Source organism: Branchiostoma belcheri, unplaced genomic scaffold, assembly GCF_001625305.1.
Source record: "Branchiostoma belcheri isolate BF01 breed outbred unplaced genomic scaffold, Haploidv18h27 scaffold95, whole genome shotgun sequence".
Classification (NCBI taxonomy): Eukaryota; Metazoa; Chordata; class Leptocardii; order Amphioxiformes; family Branchiostomatidae; genus Branchiostoma; species Branchiostoma belcheri.
Window position 1 is genome coordinate 1,274,760 of NW_017804631.1, and position 20,908 is coordinate 1,295,667.

Consider the following 20,908-nt stretch of genomic DNA (forward strand, 5'->3'; position numbering starts at 1 on the left):
AAGGTAGCAATGGTGGCACCATAAACCGATGTTCAGGATTTTCAAATGCCTTTTGAAGTGCCTCCTCAAACAGGAGATAGCCCTCATCCCGCTGTTGTTTTGCAAGTGCAGATGGCTCAGTCTGGCCTCCAGAAGTACCTGTAACATATCAAGCAGAATTTGAGGATTACAGAGCAATACCCTATGTAAAAAAAGTTTCTTTCATTTGTAACGCCTTAAAGTTGTTTTGTAATAAACTGTACTCAGAGTGTGCTCAACTGTAATTGCATGAACTTTATTAATCCTGGATACGTATTACATTTGTATTTATAAGTTTCTAGTCTTTTTGTTAAGTGGCCCAAACCATGTAACGTACCATCTTATTTACATAATCAGGCCACACCAATTTAATTTGTTGCTGCTCGGATCGCCCTGTCCATTTTTTCTGATTTGCCCAAAAAAAAAATCAAGTTCTAAATTAACTGCAAAATGCTCAGTGAAATACATATTTTGGCCCCAACGGTTGAAAAAAGTTCTTTTCTTCGTAACAATGCAATTTTGTTTCATTAAAAGTTCACTATCTATTGTTTTAATTATAAACTCGAGAAACGCGCCTTTCAATGGGAAATGTGCCATAATTTTGTGTCCCTGAGGAAGAGAAGTGAGGAGTTACTGAAACATAAGCCACCAGGAAAAAACTGTCATGTCCGACAGTGCATGGTTGTGAAAAGCTATTTTCCCTCTCTGATTTTCTTCTTACCAGTGCTCAGCTTCTCCAATTTCTTCCCCAGATCATCAATTTCTCCGCCATTATCATTGTTTTTCTTGACTGAACAGGCTGTGGCCCCCTCCGTCTCCTTCAGCTGGTCCCCATGCAGCTTGGTCTGATCCTCCTCTTTTTGAAATTTCTCCAACTCCTGCCGTAGAGCAGCTATGGTCTTGTCCTTATCTTCTATGGTCTTGTCCTTATCTTCTATGGTCTGCTCGAGCTGCTGTATCACTTGCTTGGCCTGGAGATCTGGAGAAATGTGTAGCATATTTTATTCACCAAAATCCCCGTAATTTTTAGCTTTCTTATGGTGAGGTCACATTTTCGGAGCCCCGTCGGGTTGTTTTATGGAACGAAAGTATGATTTAAATACACCAAAACACACACAAAAAAGGTTTAAAAACTAATCATGAACACTACCTTTGTTTGTTATTGATATGAATTGTTTATTTTTCGCTCACGCTAACGGTCTGGTCGAGCCCGTTTGGAAATGTGACCGCGCTATGCAGGGTATTTTGACACAGCTATATTATGTCCAGCTAAGATGTGTTTACGTTACCTCCAAAGGCAGCTCTATGAAGTGTACCCTTATGTTTCATTGAATCTTTCCTGCCTTTGCTTTCTCAAGACGTTTACAAGATTATGCTGACCAGTAACCCAAAGCCACCCAAATATCTCTGCACAAACAAAGACAAAACACGAATTGTGTGACATAAACGTGCATGATACAAGGATCGGCGAAAATAATGTTTTATTTATCCACAGCCCCTCACTGCTGGTGAAATGATGCCCGAAGAACACCACACATGCAACATAAAGAGTCCGAAGTACACACAGACTGTATTTGTTAGTAAATACACGTATCGTCAATGGTGTTTCATGTAAGTTAAATAACCTCGTTAATAAACTTGTGGAGACAACACATGGTGTCACCAGAAGGATGAACTGGACTGAACTAAACCTCAGTAAAGATGCGTGATTATGTCAATTTTGTAGTCTGACGAAATTTTCCCCACCGGTAGGACAAAAACAATGTCGGGCAGGGAAAAGATAAACGGGTAGAAGTAGCAGAAACCCAAAGGACCTTACTTTACAATGGTTGAAAAACTTTCGGACAGTGAGAACAAGTCACGAACTTACCCTTGCTTTCCTGGCCGGTTCTTTCTTGATTTGTGGCACCCTTGGACTTCGTTTCTCTGTGCACGTAATCGAGGAAATGTTTTTCACAGTCTAAAGCGGGACACTTACATTGCTTTCTTCGTTCTTCTAAACATTTCTCCATAATGCTAAGGAACACGGTCTTCTTCACTCGGTCTTTTGGGAAGCACCCCGCAAAAAATGCAACTTCGTCTTCCGGGAGCGGGCCTTGCTCCTCTTCTTCCTCATCACTACTAGATTCGCTGGATGATTCATAATCCTTTGAAAACAAAATTCCAGTTTCATTGGCGAAGCAATGCCCTTCGCCATTTTGTATCATTTCCAGAGCCGCTTTCCATTCTTCTGACCTAATGGAGGTTAGGTACAACGTCAGACACGCTGGTGCGTCCTTAGGAAACCCAGACATGCCTAGCCTCCACTCGTCGACCCATGTACAGGTAAACTGTCGTGCCCATGAAGGTGTAGCCATGTTTAAGCAGAGGTGTTATGTTCAACTCTTAACTGATATGTCCGGCGGACTACTACCTGTACACGCACACGCACCGTGGGTAGGCCCATTACACAATGATTGGTGCCTCAGCTGAGGTTGCTAAGTGACCTTCTGTGACGTTTTTTAAAAGGTGTTCCGGGACTAATCGTTACATATGGTAGGTGGCAGGGGCATCAACTGAACAACTCTGTTTAAATATGTGATCACGAGTAAGTTCTATCTTAAAAATGAAGTTTCCCTTGGAAGAGGGTATTAGTTAGCACAATATGGCTGGGGCACAAAATCATGATGTTGATCTCGGCCTTGCTTTAGATCACAATCGCGAGTATAGAATTAAGAAGAGATGTGTGAAAGGCTGTCACAACTTCCACTCTCTTTTGAGCGCTCAGTCCAGGGGTTTAGTTGTGGCTGCAGTCACCAAACTACCAGCAGACGGCCTTCCCGAAGACGGCCTTCCCGAAGACGGCCTTCCCAAGGGAGTCTACACCGTTCTGGTGACGTGTCGCCAAGATGTACAAAGAAATCCAGACTCAAGAATTCATCAAGAAATTGCACCATATTCCGGAGATGCATGGCAAATGGCCCGCTGTATGGTGCCCATCAAGTGCTGTGGCGGTGAAGCGCTTATTCGGAGTCCGACGTGTAAAAGACTCGGGATACTGTTCAAGTTTGCACCAAACTTGAAAACTGTATTCGATCCGGGGTTATGGTCAGACGACGATCTTGCGCGCTGCTGTCGGGATGCTTATGCAGAAGGGCAAAGGGAAAGGAGGTATATACGGAGAGGTGCATCGACCTACTGGGAAGGCAAATTCGCAGAAGGCAACAGGGAATACTGGATGGGAGGATACGTATGGAATAGGGAGATGAAGACATTCTACTTTATCCATCCAGAAAATCGTAGATGGCCGAATATTCGCTAACATAATACACGTAGACTTGGCAGAACCTTATAGCAGATTTAAATGTGGATTGAACAAACGTGTGCTTTAGAAGATATCAAGGGAAGCGATGGAGTACAGTTTTCCTGCTGATGTATCAAACCCCAATATACAAACTGTCACATGTCATTTCTTGGAGATTATACTGAAGTGCTGTAGGTGCCAGGCTTAGAATAGAAGACTGCTGGTCGAAGTTGAGATAGACCGTGAGAATGATGTGCTCAGATGTACAAAGATTAGGTGTGATTGTTTGTTCGTTGTAATATTGCTAGCTACTGCTGTACTGTGTGCCTGTGAAGCTAGTGTGTTACACCGAAGGGTTGTTACCGGTATACCGGCTATACAGAAAAAGAGTGGTGACTAAAGCTCAAGTAAGACAATGTGTGTACTTACAAGAGGTTTAACGGATGTATTTTGCTTGATGGTTTGAAATTTTCAATAAAAAATTTTGGACTAATGTCTAGACTAACGTCTACACTTTACTTTTAATATCACGCAGACTTACCCAATTGTAACATATGAAGGATTCTAGATAAAGTAATGAAACACATATGTCCAAAAGGGTATCATCTGAAGTCACTCAATGACTGTAGCAAACTATACACTACAAAGTTACAAAGTCTTTCTGAAAAAAAGTTATAAATATTGTTATCCTTCTAATTCAGAACTTAATAATTGGAAAATCCTGTAGAAATCTTTCGCTTAATAACAGCACTTTCTGTTTGAAACGGCCATATGTGATATGCATTAGCAGTCTAAGGACACCACTTGGACATGTTAGATCAGTGATATGATTCAGCTTAGTTGTCTGTAAGCACTAGCTGCTCAAACTTACAGAAAAAAAAAACAGTTAAAGTGCCCAACCCCTTGTTGTGTGGGGTTAATTCTATGCAGTGGTTACAAAGTTTAGCCCAGGCCTGCCCAAGCATGAAGAAAAAAACATGTAAGTCGTACGATAGAAGAAGAATTTGCGTCGTCTGACTCGTCATATAATTGGTATAATGTCACGTTTCTCCCAATTCTAACATAGCTCACTCTCAGGTACTGTATGTGTTTTGTGTCACCGTTTTACCTCTCATATTCATCCGCGACAAAAACATAAGCACTTGAGGTAATAAGTAGTTCCTACAGATAGATAAATTATCGGCCTGATCCGCATTTACTTGGTATCAGGAAGATCAGCTGAATTTTTTCTCCTGAAATATACATCAATATCAGTCCGAGAAGGGTAGGATATTCAAGTTGTCCGTCCAAAAGACAGGGCAAAACCAAGGTCATCTTCCTCACACGGAGACCCGTTTGGTGTTCTATTACAGCCTTTGGTGTTTCTTTTGTGTCCACACTTTTTCTTTTCAAGTCAAGCATGGATTGCCTTTCACACTCGCAAAGACCAACAATGACATGCAGAGTAAATTTATACCGTATAAATTTACTCTGCATGCTGAGCAGCTATATTATTCTGCCCATTATTTGTTGAAAGGTCCACTTGTGTTTAGTTTGTGTGCTTCGATAGTTCATTAGTTCATTCATTTGTGTGCTTCAATAGGTTCATTCTACTAATCTACCTCCGTAGGAAGGCCCGGTGGAGGCTAGATTTGCACTGGGGACGTTAACCATTGCTCAGTTTCTTGACGACGCCCCTTAAAGGCACCCTCTAACGACCCATATAATGATTACATACCACTGTATACAAGTAGTGTGCAAGTGGACGGAAAGTGCCTCCTGTTTGGGGTGAACTTGTGTCATTAGACAGGTCCCGATGTAAACTGTAAATTTTTGTACACTATCTTTTTTATCTTAGCAATTCTGTCAAGTACTAGTATTCAATAGACGATGTGTCGTGACACCTATAGATGGTAGTCATTTCCAAATTTTGATGGTATCTAACAAACTTTAGGCTTATTGTAGTAACATAGAATATATGAAAATATCTTGGCAACGTAGCTATAATTCGATGTGCTAGGTAACAAGTGCAAACCGGACACCAACAAAAGAAACGTACCCTTTTCAGGTGTACGTAGTTTCTGCTTTCCTCTTACACTACTCGATGGCACCATCTAGCGACTACATAATGATGTGCCGTCTTTTAAGCATTTTTCAATTTCATGTAAAACACCATTTTGTTTCTTTATTCACATTCTTCATAACAGCACTTAATTCTTTATTTAACTCCTTCATTGCAAAATGGAGGGGGGACAAAACAGGAGATTGCTCACCTCTCCTAGTTTTTACCAAGGAGGTTTAAAAAGGACTTTTGAAAGCAACACACATATACGGATAAAAAGATCATTACACTTAAGAAATAAACCGTATCAGCACAGCACTGTTTGTCTACTAATGACAGGGACAGGAGAAGACTGTACACTGTAGTACGTAGTGTTGGTTTACATGTATCTCCTTGGTTTCGAAAGCAAAGGAGGTAGCTAGCTCTATAAAGCCGTGTCCACCAACGAACCGCCATTGACGTAATGACGAGCGCGGGTTGAGCGGCCAGCGGGTCGAACAGTGACGGCCTGCAGTGATGACGTGTGGCCCTTCCCGGTATACCATGGGATGCTCGGCGTCGGTCAAGTTGCGGACCTGAAGAGAAAGTCTCTCCCCAAACCCGAGGGGAACGCCGCTCAATTCGTGTCATAGTATCAAACCTCGAAGGTTACAAAAGTGTGATCGTACACCCTACCAAAATCCTTCCCAAACATCCACGCTACTTCTTTCCACTTTTCAGGAACAAAAACGGTCCTACGAGAACTTCCGTGCCTTTTCAGAAGACTGACTGATGTGACGCGGACATTCCTACACGTTATTACGCAGGTCCCTTTTTTTATACCAATATTTCATGACTAGACAGGGTGACAGTTATATCAACTTATTTTATGCCGCCACCAACCCAGAGGACGAATACAGGACAAGACAATACTCATGATTTCCTTGAGTTAAGTGAGGAAAGTCGTGTAAAGTGCCTTTCCCAAGGGCACAAGATCGGTGGCATGTCAGGACTCCAACCCGGGACTTCTTGGTTCCGAGTCGAGCACGCTGCCGATTCTTCACACGATCCCACTACCGTTGTTTGTGTAAAACTTCTCAAAGCAATATGTAATGATACAACCTGAAAGCTTTAAACAACCCCTGCAATTAAATGTGCAAAGATTGAGTGTAACAAGTCGTTCGGTGGGATATAGCTAGCTGCCGCCGTGCCGCGTGCCTGCGAAGCTGGTGTGTTACGCCGAAGGGCGGTTATACCGGCTATATCGATACAGATACAGGTACAGAATTTGTCAGCAAAAAATAAACGCTTCGTTTTCAACACCCGTATATATCCATGGACGATGTAACTGCCTGCAACATAGACCAATTACTACATGTTTTTTGTTGTTGGTTTAAAGGCAGATGGTATCAAACAGCGGTACTAAAGGTACAAAGAGTGATTTCCTTTCATCACATACTAAAGGCGTTCCATCGCAGGGCTATGAAAGCAAGAAAACAAAATTTGATTACATGGGAAGATTTGCTTGAAGTCAATACTTTTGAATTGCATGTTGATTCCTCGAAAAGGTCGAAAATGGCAACACTACACCATATGTACACAACCATACCAATGTTCACTGTCAGTAATTTTGTTGTGTACCCATTCCTATCTCATTCAATTGCTCTTCAAATATGTTGGTTGAGACTGTGGTTGACTCCTATAACAATTCATAAACACATAGAATAATTTACACTTATTCCGCGAAATATATATTATATAACATATGAATTAGTCATGATTCTCAACTAATAAGTCTAGAGTAGAGGTAGAAGATATTCAATTCATAAACGCTTAAAAACCAACCCGCAACTCTTTCACCATTACGTGTTGGTCCTTTATACGATCATCCCACAGACAGCATTTAAAAATTGTTTCAGGGTACATTTAGAATACGTTTCTGTCTTGTGTCTGGTTATCTTTTCCCCACTGAATTCAGCTAACTGCTTCAAGCAAAAACTAAATATTTCTGTTTGATGTGCAATGAATTCTAATTGTAGGGACTGCGCAACTCTTGGATCAGCTGACGCCCGCTGTCCTTGCCCCTTCAGTTAAATAGTTTCATCACTTGTCCGACTATGAGCACAACGAAGAACCATCCGCGTCAGATGGCGCACAGTGGAGACAAGAAGGCCTGTCGGCCTTTGCCGTCACTTCCATTCCAAGTCTCTAGTACAGGTGAGATTTACTATATCATACATTTCAAAATACTAAAAATCTAGTTTTGTTGCAGCATTATATCATGAATTTCTCCATTGTAACCACAAGTCATGGGTTAAACCTCACGTTTAGTTTATGCCAAACCCCTTTAACCCAGGGATAACAAAAAAGGAAGGAAAACTAGATTGGAGAAACAAAAGTGTTTTAACTATTTCATTTGATTTTTCAACGGTATGGAGACAAGGGAAAGGAGACAGAAAAAAGAAATAACCCCAGGCCCCATACATGTAGTACCATCATACACCTTATTTTGGCTGACTTGTACATATATATATTACAGCTTTTCCAACTCGATCGGTGGTCTTATATATATAGTAACCTTCATCCCAGCTAAACAAGACAGCATTGTGCTCTGTCTTTTCTTTGATAACACAGAAATGTTGGAACTTTTGCATATTTATCTGTTCTACTTCGTGTAAATTGTATTGTCTTCTGCCACCAATTAAGGATGTTAACATTATTTCTTGTTTTGTACTTTGCAGTTAGATTTCTTTATTTATGTGTGTATAACGTCTGTATTTGTGGGTCATCTACTACCAGTTTCGACTGCCTTGATGACCCGTGTACTGATGTGTTGCCAGTCCCCAATGAAGTAAAATGAATGACTTTATTTCAGGTTATCCCCATAGTACAAACATAAAACCACATAAACACTAAACATACACCAATCTATACAGTGTATAAAATACGTATTTCTGAACTGACAGTCAGACCTCAATAGACAGCATATTATACTATTGTTGGTGGCGTAAAGTCTATTAATGAAGGAATCACAGTTTCCCGCGTCTAGCATCGAAAGTATCGGTCGAGAGGTGTACAAACATTGAACTAGCACTACAACCTCTTGGCAACTTAAGGAGAATACGAAAGCAATTATTGTATCCAACACGACACTTAGCTAGTACACTCGCATGAACAGAGTCCCATAACTGGACTCCAAACAACTGAGAACAGTAGGTCATGAACAAAAGTAAAGTAAAAGTAACTTTTCGCAGGTGCATCAAGCAATGAGGACGATGACGATCCTGGCAACCACATGTACAATTACATAGACAAAGCTGAGATCCAACGGCAGTTGTCTCTACGGCAGAGCATCATTAATGATGGGCAACCATCCGGTGAAGGGACGGACAGACGCCAAGTAACTGTGGGAAGGAAAGTCGTTGGGTTGGTGCACAACCAAACGTATGGACCTGGACCTAGTGATTCACCACAGGAAGATACCAGAGGTATGTGTATGTGTCGTGTCCTGAATTCTCAAGTAGCTATAACAGTCATGAAAACTTTGATTTTAGTAAAAATTATAAAAATAGTAGCTTTGTGTAAAAACTAATATCTAAGGAAGTAAACTGAATACATTTTAGTTCATTCTGATAGTGATGATGACGATGAGTTCATTCTATGCTATATGCGGTGCACAGTTCACTCATCTATATACATTTGGTACTATGATTCTGAATATTTAGATGATGTCGATGTTCATACAATGTGTTTACGTAATGGATGGGTATATCTATGGAATGGAATGTACATGTATGTATATATACAATGTATAGATTTGTATCTGACCCGTACATTACGATCACCCTCATCCTGTTTATAACATGTGCTTTATATATATATATATATATTTATATATACATATAATAATATATGTGAGCACCTCCCTTGCTTTGATTTGTGGAAAATTCCATATTTTTCTTGTCCATAAGACAAGGTTTAGATTTACGACAGACATGTTTACTTCTCTTATGAGAATTTTTCACTTTGCTATTGCTTAGAGTAATACAAACAAATGATGGCTTTATATACATGTAAGAACCCAGCGACTGTACATAGCTTAAATTAACACGATTGTTTGATTTGTCCTTCAAAAGTCTTTAAGAATGCATGAAGTAAGGTTATACGAGGACAAGGCTCGAAATGATGAATTCCTATTGAATATTTTCCCTAGCTGTAACCGTCCTTGAAACACATGATTATCATCAAATTTAGGAGTAGCCTGCAGATGGGGGACAGTCTATCGTGTTTGGGTCGGGTTCTCGTCGGGGCTGCAGGAGCTCTTCCTCGCCCGACTCAGCTAGGCTCCCGGTAGGGTTTGCATGACGGGAATTAAATGATTCTTTATTGACACAACAAAAAGTACGGGGACTTTTGTATGGTCTTCTACAACTTAAGGGCTAACAATACAGGTATGGATAACTTCATCCTACATACAGAATATATGTATGTGGCAAATTACATACAGAATTTATATATATCAGTGGTAACAATAAAGGTTTAACTATTCTCTAACACGTAGTCTCTAAGATTGAAACAGTCTTTAATGTATTTTCCTATTTGAGTACTGTATTGTTTATCTCCCCTGAGAATGTAATTGAATTCATCTATAGGATTTAACCATGTAGGTAGTTTTTTTCTACCTCCATGGTTGAACAAGCGGAAAAGTGAACAGCAATAGGGGCTTATCATTGTAGAATGTACAATCCATTGCAAAATGTGGTGCTCATTTTCAATCATGTTAAATAAAGCCCACCACAATGAACTCCTGGCGTGCAAAACTTCAGGCGTAACGCTCCTACCGGGCGGTCTGTTGAACTGGGTGGGAGAAAACTACTAGAGCCCCGAAGACAGCCTGTCCCAACCATGAGTTGATAGAATGGATACCATAATCTTCAAGCAGATCCCTTTCGGTGGCAAAAAGACAGTGTCGAATTGGTCAGGAAGTATCCATTAGCCAGAGAAGGTCGCCGGCCACCGACGGGTTGGTGGGGGTAGCGACAAAAAATGGTCACTATATATAAAAAGCTAACGATCATTCCCCCAGGCAGGCAACGATTATTCCCCCACAACCTCTGCTTGGAAGTTGGAGAGGATACTAATTAGGGGTAGAGATAGTTCCAACCACACTCTATCAAACGCCACAAAATCCCTTAATAGATGTTTAGTTAATGCTTCTTTAAAAACAATGCACAAACGCTACCGTAAACAAGTTCATGGTCTCGGTAATGAATGTACTATACAACTTAAAGGTTAAGCTGACATATTCAGAATTGATAAGAGTATCCAGGGTGTCGGAAAACTGCACGAGGTCAGAGGTCATCAGATGGCGCGAGTCTTGATACTGTCGATATATCGCGTCAACTTCGCTAAACTTTCTGTTTATACCTAACATTTGGGGCATTTTTATAAGTATTAGAAATACCAAGAAATTAGTGGAATGGCATCAGCAAAGGACTGCGATCTCTAAGCCTTTTCAGTGAACGTTAACATTTCTTTTCTGGCTGTGTTGATGCAAGCTAGTGGGGAGGGCACATTCGTATGATGAAGGTATCAGTTTATCATTTTTCCATAAGTCATTTATAAGGCTGGAATATTAACATGTAGTCAAGGATATGTTATATAGTATTCTTAAGTCCCGATAAATATACATTTTATGATTTTAGTGTATACAAGATTTTAGTTAATTATCAGGGCTATATATATCTGTTATGCAGCCTGCTCCATGAACTATCGCAGAGTGGAACCCGCTGTCACCAAGTTTAGTTGAGGCATTATCATTAGACTAAGCTTTAAACAATGTCTAGAGTTAGATGTTCCAAGGTTAGGTGTAACAAGTCGTTTGGGATATAAATGTACTCAGTAGCCAGTTGCCGCCGCGCCGCGTGCCTGCGAAGCTGGTGTGTTCCGCCGAAGGGGGGTTATAACGGCTATACAGATACAGATACAGAAAGAAAGCCACTAGCTGTGTCACCATGTCCTCTTTCAATCACATCCATTGTTTTGACTGCAACTTAGTTTTATCCACAATTTAATTAAGAAAAAAAAAAGATTAAGACACATCTGTATCTGTATCTGTATCTGTATAGCCGGTATAACCGCCTTTCGGCGTAACACACCAGCTTCGCAGGCACGCGGCGCGGCGGCAGCTGGCTATATTACACCGATCGACTTGTTACACCTAACCCTTGAACTTCTAGCTCTAGACATTGTTTAAAGCTATCTATTGACAGTGCCCCTACTGTACTTGGTGACAGTGAGTTCCACTCTGCGATAGTTCTAGGAAAGAATGAATTCTTGAACACCTCAATCCTTGGTTGATAACTCTGGTACTTGAATGCGTGGCTATTTCTTGTTCTCTTCTGGGCTGGTATTAGGTACTTAGTAGTTGGGACATCCACCAGTTTATTAGTCATTTTGTACATCATGCATAGTCTAGACATCTTTCTTCTGTCTTCAAGTGAGGTCCACTGTAGGTTTCTTTTCATTTCCGTGACACTAGCACCTCTTACATAGTTGTTCATACAGAATCTTGCAGCTTGATTCTGTACCCTTTCCTACATCAACCAATGTTCCTTCTCTTCCAAGGCAAGAAAACCGAAGATGGGACAGACATGTCTCCTGACAGCTATGTCTACAACTACGTGGACAAAGATGACATCAAGCTACCTCCACAATCATCTAACACAGCCAGTTCAGACCACACGTTCCCCAAAACTACAGACAGTATTCCTGGAGTTGATGACAATGGGCTGTATGTACCTGGTGCCTTACGACAAGGTAAACGTGTGTTTACATTTATATAGTGGACTGGGGGGATTCGTTCCTCAAGCTAACCGACATCTTGCACACGCAGTCGTCCCTCAGTAAGACACCTGGAGCCGCGCAGTGACAGGCTGAATAAAAGTTCTTAACATGGGAACTATGCGGCTCCAGGTGTCTTACTGAGGGACGACTGCGTGTGCAAGATGTCGGTAGCTTGAGGAATGATGTGTTTACATTTATGTTTGACTTTTGACTTGCAATCATTCTAACAAAAACTCTAGAAGCATAATAAGTGAGTGAACAGAGCACTTAAGTTGCAAATGCATGGCATGCTAGCAATTGTGTATTTTGTTAGTAACCACTGTAAACCTCCTTTAGGCGTAATAAGCCACGTAACACACCAGTCTTATTATGTAAGTACAAGCTGCGTAAGACCATTGCCATTGAGACACATCACATATTGACTTGTAGTAAGCATCATCGGTCAGACACATGAAATTTCTCTGCAGACAATGATTATGATGACACAATATTGCACAAGTTGATACAAAATGTTTTTATTGGTTCTTCACAGATACCAGCGATAGTACAAACATCTCCAGACTTTTTACAACCTGCAAGATGGTGTTTCATCGGATCAGCCCGTTCATCATCTTGGCCGTTGCAGGGTTGGCCTTCTTAAGTACAGGAGCTGGTATCATCATGTATCTCACGGAAACACCGGAAATGTCAGCTCAAATCAACATGGTTAGTATTTTTTTATCAAAAGACAGTAAGACAGGGGTAAGTTGGTTACCTTATGTCAGGCTTGAGTTATGTCTTTATTTTTCATTTTGAAGTAAGACACTTTATTGGTATTCCTTAATTTATTAGTTATTTAATGTTATCATTATTTACCTATTAGTTCGTAGTAATATTTATGTTCAATTTCTAATTAGGGAGGCTCTACATGTACATGTGTATGTGAATGTTTGTTTATAGTGAAAATGAATAAAAAACATGGTTAGTTTTCTCTCTCTACTTAAATTAGTCAGTCAATCAGTTGTGATTTTGTTTTTCTGAGAAATATTACATCCAAGGTCGGCAGAGTGTGGCTGTTATGTGACTTCTTTCTCAGATGTTGTGAATCTTATCGTTAATGGAACTAAAGAAAATTTGTTTATTTGTTTATTTGAATTCACCACAAGATATACAAGTGGAAGGGAGGACAAAACAGGTGCATTGACACCTTTACAAGTTGTCCTCCCAAACATTGCGAATGGCTTGAGAAGTAGCTTAGATTGTACCTCTTTTTTTGATAGCCCTTTGGGATGGCTGCGACAGGCAATTGGACAACTGCTGTGCCAATGAATATCAACATGGCTGCAACTTTCCTACCAGTCAATATGACACAGCCAGCCTTTGTGTCTGCAACTAGACAGTTTCAGGAAACTGGCATGTTTCCACCATTGACTGGAATGGCAACAACGTCAGAATATATGCCACTATCTGCAGGTCAAGTAAGTAAAACCTAACTAAAGATGATTTTTGTTCTACACTACATGTACCACAGTTGTGTTTGTAATCAGAAGTAGCCCCTTAACATTTTCTTTTGTTGTCAGCATTTGATAGATACATGTACTTAGGCCACACCGACTTAATTTTATGGATGACATCCTCTGAAGACCCCCAAAAATTAAATGCTACTAAACCACAGGAATACAAAGCTTGTATTATGAATTTGCGGCAGAACATAGCGACATATACATGTACCACAAGCCGGCACATGTTGGCTTTTTGCGGAATTTATGAATCGACACTGTACATGTACTTATGTACTGAGGTCTTGAGTTGTGGAGCTTCGGTAGCCTGGGTGTCATCCTCCAGAGTTACCACCGGCTTCGTACTGTCACTATATAGCAAGCTACCATGGACTACATATACCGAGGCCTAGAGCCAGGCGAAAATCAATCAGGCAGGCACAGATGTCATCCATAAAATTAAGTTGGTGTGGCCTTAGTCTAGTAGAATTAACACATTTTTGCTTTATATCAGCAGACCTCCAGTCACGATATTGTACAAACAACAAATCTGTCAGAAGAGACAACCACTCAAGGGCTGCCACCTGTGACAACTATTCTGCAGCAAGTGGCAACTAAACCATCAAAGGGGACAAGCACACTGCCAGAATTGACAGCTAAACCACCAAACCTGACAACCACACTGCCCGAGGTGACAGCTAAGCCAGTAAAGGGGACAACCACGCTGCCACAGATGACAAGTGCCCCACCAAAGCTGACAGCCACACTGCCACAGATGACAACCAAACCACCAAAAGTGACAACCAGACTGCCAGAGGTGACAGCTAAAGCAGTAAAGCTGACAAGCACACTGCCACAAATGACAAGTGCCTCATCAAAGATGACAACCCCACTGACACAGGTCACAACCACACGACCCCAAGTGACAACCAAACCACCAAAAGTGACAACCAGACTGCCAGAAGTGACAGCTCAACCAGTAAAGGGAACAACCACACTGTCAAAAGTGACAGCTAAACCAGTAAAGGGGACAGCTACACTGCCACAGATGACGACCAAACCATCAAAGATGACAACCACACTGCAAGAGGTGACAGCTAAACCACCAAAGCTGACAACATTGCCAGAGATGACAGCTAAACCAGTAAAGGTGACAGCCACCCTGCCACAGATGACAAGTGCCTCAGCAAAGATGACAACCCCACTGACACAGATTACAACTACAATGCCACAAGTGACAACCAAACCACCAAAGGTGACAACCACTCTGCAGATGACAACTACTAGTACACCTCCAAAGCTGACACTGCCACAGGTTACAACCACTCTGCTAGAGATGACAACCAAACCACCAAAGGTGACAACCACACTGCCACAGGTGACAACCAAACCACCAAAGCTGACAACGAAACCACCAAAGCTGACAACCACTCTGCCACAGATGACAACTACACTGCAGTGTTCAAAGCTGACACCACCAGCAAATGGATCCATGATGACTGGCTCCAAATCCTACAGAAAGGTGGTTTACTTCAGGTGTAACCCAGGGTACAAGCTGGTCGGCTATTCTAGAGTCATCTGCCTGTCTGGGACTTGGAGTGGAAGGTCTCCAACTTGCATGAAAGGTTGGTATTAGGCCACGACGACTTAATTTTATGGATGACATCCTCTGATGAAGACCCCCAAGCTAGTGTGCGCGGGGGAATAAAAAAAATTCTGGCCCCAAATAAAAATACTACTAAATCACAGGAAGCTGGTATTGTGAATTTGCGGCAGTACATAGCGACGTATACAACAAGCTTGCCAGCACATGCTGGCTTTTAAGGGAATTTATGAATCGGCACTGTACGTATGTACTGAGTTCTTGAGCTGTGGAGCTTCGGTAGCCTGGATGCCCGGCTCCGTATTGTCACTAACCATGGACTACCCAGGCCTAGAGCCAGACCAGAGCCCCTGGCCTAATTCAGGCCAAAAAATGTTCTAGCTAGCCTAGATGTGAAACAAAGATATAGGTATCAATCTGTTCTGTATAGACCCGTAAATAATTTCATCAGGTTGGTAAACGAATAAAAAGCAAAGTTATTTGAGTAACAGTGCACTGTGAACCATGTAACATCTTTAGTGCACTATGCACCAAGTTATACTGGCTATACCGATACAGATACAGACCTTCTGTTTAGCAGAGTTCAAAACCATAGCTAGCCTAGTATTGAAACAAAGTTGTACACGTGTAGGTATCAAGCTATTCGTTATATTGAATGCATATTATGTATTATAATTCATTGTTTAAGATGCGTACAATGTAGATTTTGTACCTGTATGTTTCATACCTTAATTTTGTCCTTTATTTCAACTCTGTGTTTCAGTTGTAGAATGCCCGACACTGACAGGTCTCGTCAATGGCTATTCAAATCCGGTTGTCACCAGGTTTAACCAGAAAGGAGTCTTCTTCAATTGTAACCGTGGCTACACTCGTGTAGGTGCAAGAGTCCTCACATGTCAACCAGATGGTACATGGAGTAACAGTACCCCAACTTGCAAAGGTAAATACAATAATAATAATAATGGTTGCCAGTGTACTAACCAAATAGTTTCTTAGGTTTTCATATGTTAAGATGTTAAATGTATATTAATTGTATACAGCATATTCTTAACATCTACATGTACATTTGTAAGTGTCAGATCAATAATAAAATTATTGTTGTTAGTAGTACTTTTCTTTAGAAATGAAACATAATTAGGTTTTGCTGCCATCCTACTTATTTCATTTCGAACTACGCTCAGCCATTAGCAAAATTAGAGTTAGCGCCCATCCTCTGGAAATAGAGAGAGGCCGGTATAGAAGGCTACCTGTATGTGAAAGAATTTGTAAATATTGTAATGCAAAGGCTGTGGAAGACGAAATACACTTTATCTCAAACTGTTCCTTTCATAGCAACGCTCGAAATGAGTTAACTATTCAAACTTCTACAATTTTACTAAACTTACAGACCAAGAAAAAACTATTCTTCTTTTAACTTCCCAAAACCCACTGATTTTAGAAAAGGTGGGACATTACGTCTTCCATGGTCTAAAAAAGAGAAGTCAAACCCCTTAGACATAGTTTTAGACATAGCTATAGCTCTAGACAACTACCTTTTATCATGTAGATTTTACTAGTTATTTTATACTACGTTTCATTGTTCTTTTATGTTTGTAATCTGCAATTAGCCCCCTGGGCATGAATTTGCAATAACTTCTTATTCTTATTATATGGTGCACCCAAGAATTTTTTGTGCACACAATTTTTTTAGAATGGGTGCATCAGTGCACCTGTTCCCAGAAATGAATTTCGAGCCCTGCATTGTATGTCGAGCACTTAAAACAAAACTAAAAGCTAATGATGTAAAATTTAATGTTTTTGAAATGTCTGACAAGGATGGCATTTTGTTTCTCTGTGTAGCTGTACGATGTCCCAAGCTGACAGCTCCAGCAAACGGTACTATGACCGGCTCTAACGGCTTCTACAGTAAAAGGCTTCGCTTCAGGTGTAACCCGGGATACAAACGGGTCGGCCATTCTTTAGTCAGCTGTCAGGGTGACGGGACTTGGACTGGAAAGCCACCAACTTGCAAAGGTTGGTAATTACCTGAGTGCATGAAAAATGGAGGTATTGTTTTTGGTATCTGTGTGTATGTGTGTGCCCATGTGTGTGTCTGTGTGTTTCCACATGGCCCTCAATAGGTTAGGATGTCTAGTATACATGCATGTACTAGGTGTTTTTCATTACATGCTCCCGTTGACAGCTGACAGCTGGTGTTTTTTCCAATGCACAATAAAGAAAGACCTGTGAATGAGGAAGAATGAAAGAATGTGAAAGAATGCTGCAGGTATTTAAGCTATGCTGATAGGACTTGGAGTAAGAGGAAGAGAAAGCCCTTCAACATGCACAGTTGCTGCCTGATGTGGTTTGCACGGGGGGAACTAAGTCTAAGTAAGTTTGCTAGTCTTTAGTCTTTAAAACTTTACATGCAAAGAAAAGTAGGCTGAAGTGTAACCATTAAATATATGTCTTAAAAAGTAGACACTGTAATAATTGTAAAGAGTGAACTTTCACATTGAATTTTATACACAGTTGAATTTTACCTGGCGCTTTAAAACTTGGCTTAATTTTTGTTTCAGCTGTCCAATGCTTGGAACCTACACCTCCAATGAACGGTGGTAAGCAAGGCTCCCGTAACTTCCAGGGAGTGATGCGCTTTAGATGTAACCGTGGATACAATCTTGTAGGTGCTACAACCATCACTTGCCAGGCTGACGGTACATGGAGAGGCAGTGTCCCTACTTGTGAAGGTAGGTCACATGTACATAGTTTTATCTTTTGTGGTTTCAATCTATAGAAAGATTTTGTATCAACTACAGTTCATGCTAAAACAGATTCCTACTTTTTGAATTTTGAAATATCTGCTATAAGATGTTCAACTTGGTGTTAATTTTTGTTTCAGCTGTACAATGCTCAAAACCAACACCTCCAATGAACAGTCATATGGAAGGTTCCCATAACTTCCTGGGAGTGATGCGCTTCAGATGTAAACGCGGATACAATCTTGTAGGTGTTCCAACCATCACATGCCAGGCTGATGGTACATGGAGTGACAATTTCCCTTCATGTAAAGGTAGGTCACATGTACATGGTTTTAATTTTTATGGTTTCAATCTATGGAAAGATAATTGTGTATCAACTGATGTTCATTTTTTTTTGCTAAAAAAGATTCCTACCAGAGTACTTTTGATTTCTAAAAAAATCTTATCCACCATAAGATGTGTTAATTTTTGTTTCAGCTGTACAATGCTTAAAACCAACACCTCCAATGTACAGTCATATGGAAGGCTCCATTTTGTACAAGGGAGTGATGCGCTTCAGCTGTAAACGCGGATACAATCTTGTAGGTGCTTCAAGCATCACTTGCGAGGCTGATGGTACATGGAGTGACAGTGTGCCTACTTGTGAAGGTACTCTTAGTTTTTATGGTTTCAATCTATAGAAAGATCAATTGGTGTTCATGCTAAAACAGATTCCTACTTTTGAATTAAAAAAGAATCTTATCCGCCATAAAATGTTGCTTTAATTTTTGTTTCAGCTGTCCAATGCTTGGAACCAAAGCGTCCAATGAATGGTTTTAAGCAACACTCCAGAAACGCCCAGGGAGTGTTTATCTTCGGATGTGACCGCGGGTACAATCTTGTGGGTGCTACGTACATCACATGCCAGGCTGACGGTACATGGAGTGGCAGTGTCCCAACTTGTGAAGGTACTCTTCATGTACATGGCTTTAGTTTTTGTGGTTTCAATCTTTATATGGAAAGATTGTGTATCAACTACAGTTCATGCTAAAACAGATTCCTACTTTTTGAATTTTGAAATATCTGCTATAAAATGTTGGTGTTAATTTTTGTTTCAGCTGTACAATGCTCAAAACCAACGCCTCCAATGAATGGTCATATGGAAGGCTCCAGTAACTTCCAGGGTGTGATGCACTTTAGATGTGACCGCGGGTACAATCTTGTAGGTGCTACAACCATCACATGCCAGGCTGATGGTACATGGAGTGGCAGTGTGTCCGCTTGTGAAGGTACACTGAGTGTTCAAAAGAATATATGGCTTCAATTTGTATGGTTTCAATTAGAAAGATCATTGTACAATCATGACACATTCATTTGGTGTTCATGCTAAAAAAAGATTTCTACAGTTACTTTTGAATTCTAAAAAATCTTATCCACCATAAGATGTTGGTGTTAATTTTTGTTTCAGCTGTACAATGCCCTGAGCCGAGGCCTCCAATGAACGGTCATAAGGACGGCTCCCGTAACTACCAGGGAGTGATGCTCTTCAGATGTGACCGTGGGTACAATCTTGTAGGTGCTTCAAGCATCACTTGCGAGGCTGACGGTACATGGAGTGGCAGTGTGCCTACTTGTGAAGGTACTCTTAGTTTTTATGGTTTCAATCTATAGAAAGATCAATTGGTGTTCATGCTAAAACAGATTCCTACTTTTGAATTAAAAAAAAATCTTATCCGCCATAAAATGTTGCTTTAATTTTTGTTTCAGCTGTAAAATGCTCAAAACCAACACTGAAGGATGGTAATATGGCCATCGCTGGCTCCATTTTGTACCAGGGAGTGATGCACTTCAGCTGTAAACGCGGATACAATCTTGTAGGCGCTAGAAGCATCACTTGCCAGGCTGACGGTACATGGAGTGACAGTGTACATGTGCCTACATGTAAAGGTAATGATTTGAGGGTTTTTTTTTACGTAAAGCGATGCTTTATGCTCAGTAACCCAACATGGATATCAGACAGCAGGAACGTAAGGAAGCTCTAAAAGGGCATTTTTTGCAGCGATGGGACTTGTGTCCTCTCCGTCTGTGTGACATTTGGAGGTTGATCAGTGCTCAAGTCTAGTCTGATTCAAGGTCCAGTGTTACCTATTGTAATTATTCTGAAAAAATTTCACTTGAGTCCCTGTCACAGAGTCACATTCTTAACAAAAAAAAAGGTCTCCCGTGCTCTATGTAGAAGGTTTGTGCCCATGTCCATTTCTGTAGCCTTTGGGCGACACACAGTTGTGCAAGGCACTACACAGCAGGGGGCTGGTCCGCTGGTAGTGCTGTGTTTGACCTTCCTACACTCTTTCTCATATGTGCTGAGTGCTAAACAGAGAAAGAAGTGTGTACCATTTTTAAAGTCTTTGGTATGACCCGGCCGGGGTTTGAATTCACGACCTCCTGGTTACAAAGCGAGCGCTCTACCAATTGAGCTATTGCACCGGTTTGCTTCTGAAAAATAGAAACATTTGAATTCAGGGCAAAATGTTAAATCTCCATCATGTGAATCGCTTTAACACAAGTGATTATGTTTTCTGAGACTCTTAAATACATGTATTAAGTGTTAACGTTATGTTATTTCAATTTAATGTTTTAGCTGCAGGATGCAAGATAGGAAAGGCACCAGTCAACGGCCAGATGAAAGAAAGAAGAAAGCTAGGAAAGAAGTACTTAGAGTTCCGCTGTGACCATGGCTACAGGCTTGAAGGTGAAAAAACCATCTGGTGCCGTCCAGACGGTAAATGGAGCAAATATTTTCCCACCTGCAAAGGTCAGGTTCCTGTCAATATCTTTCATTCATTGAAAAATGCCTAGTACATGTAACGTTACATGTATATCAACACAATATATTATAACTACTTATTAGATATACATGTATTTGAATTATGCTTAACC

The 20,908-nt window shown here is 40.7% G+C and overlaps 2 protein-coding genes across 2 annotated transcripts; one reads left to right on the plus strand and one right to left on the minus strand.

Moving 5' to 3' along the window:
* Positions 1–935: 935 nt before the first annotated feature.
* LOC109461678 lies at positions 936–2,407 on the minus strand (the record flags this gene model as incomplete). Its single annotated transcript, XM_019758057.1, has 2 exons — positions 1,889–2,407; positions 936–997 (listed from the first exon to the last, which is right to left on the minus strand). Coding segments are annotated over exons 1-2 (549 nt in total), but the record flags the coding sequence as incomplete, so codon positions are not given.
* An 8,374-nt stretch (positions 2,408–10,781) lies between these two features.
* On the plus strand, positions 10,782–19,573 carry LOC109461679 (CUB and sushi domain-containing protein 1-like; the record flags this gene model as incomplete). Its single annotated transcript, XM_019758058.1, has 12 exons — positions 10,782–10,910; positions 11,949–12,140; positions 12,700–12,872; positions 13,427–13,624; positions 14,163–14,588; positions 14,859–15,270; positions 17,088–17,261; positions 17,807–17,977; positions 18,467–18,637; positions 18,766–18,936; positions 19,087–19,257; positions 19,437–19,573. Coding segments are annotated over exons 2-12 (2,370 nt in total), but the record flags the coding sequence as incomplete, so codon positions are not given.
* Positions 19,574–20,908: the final 1,335 nt, after the last annotated feature.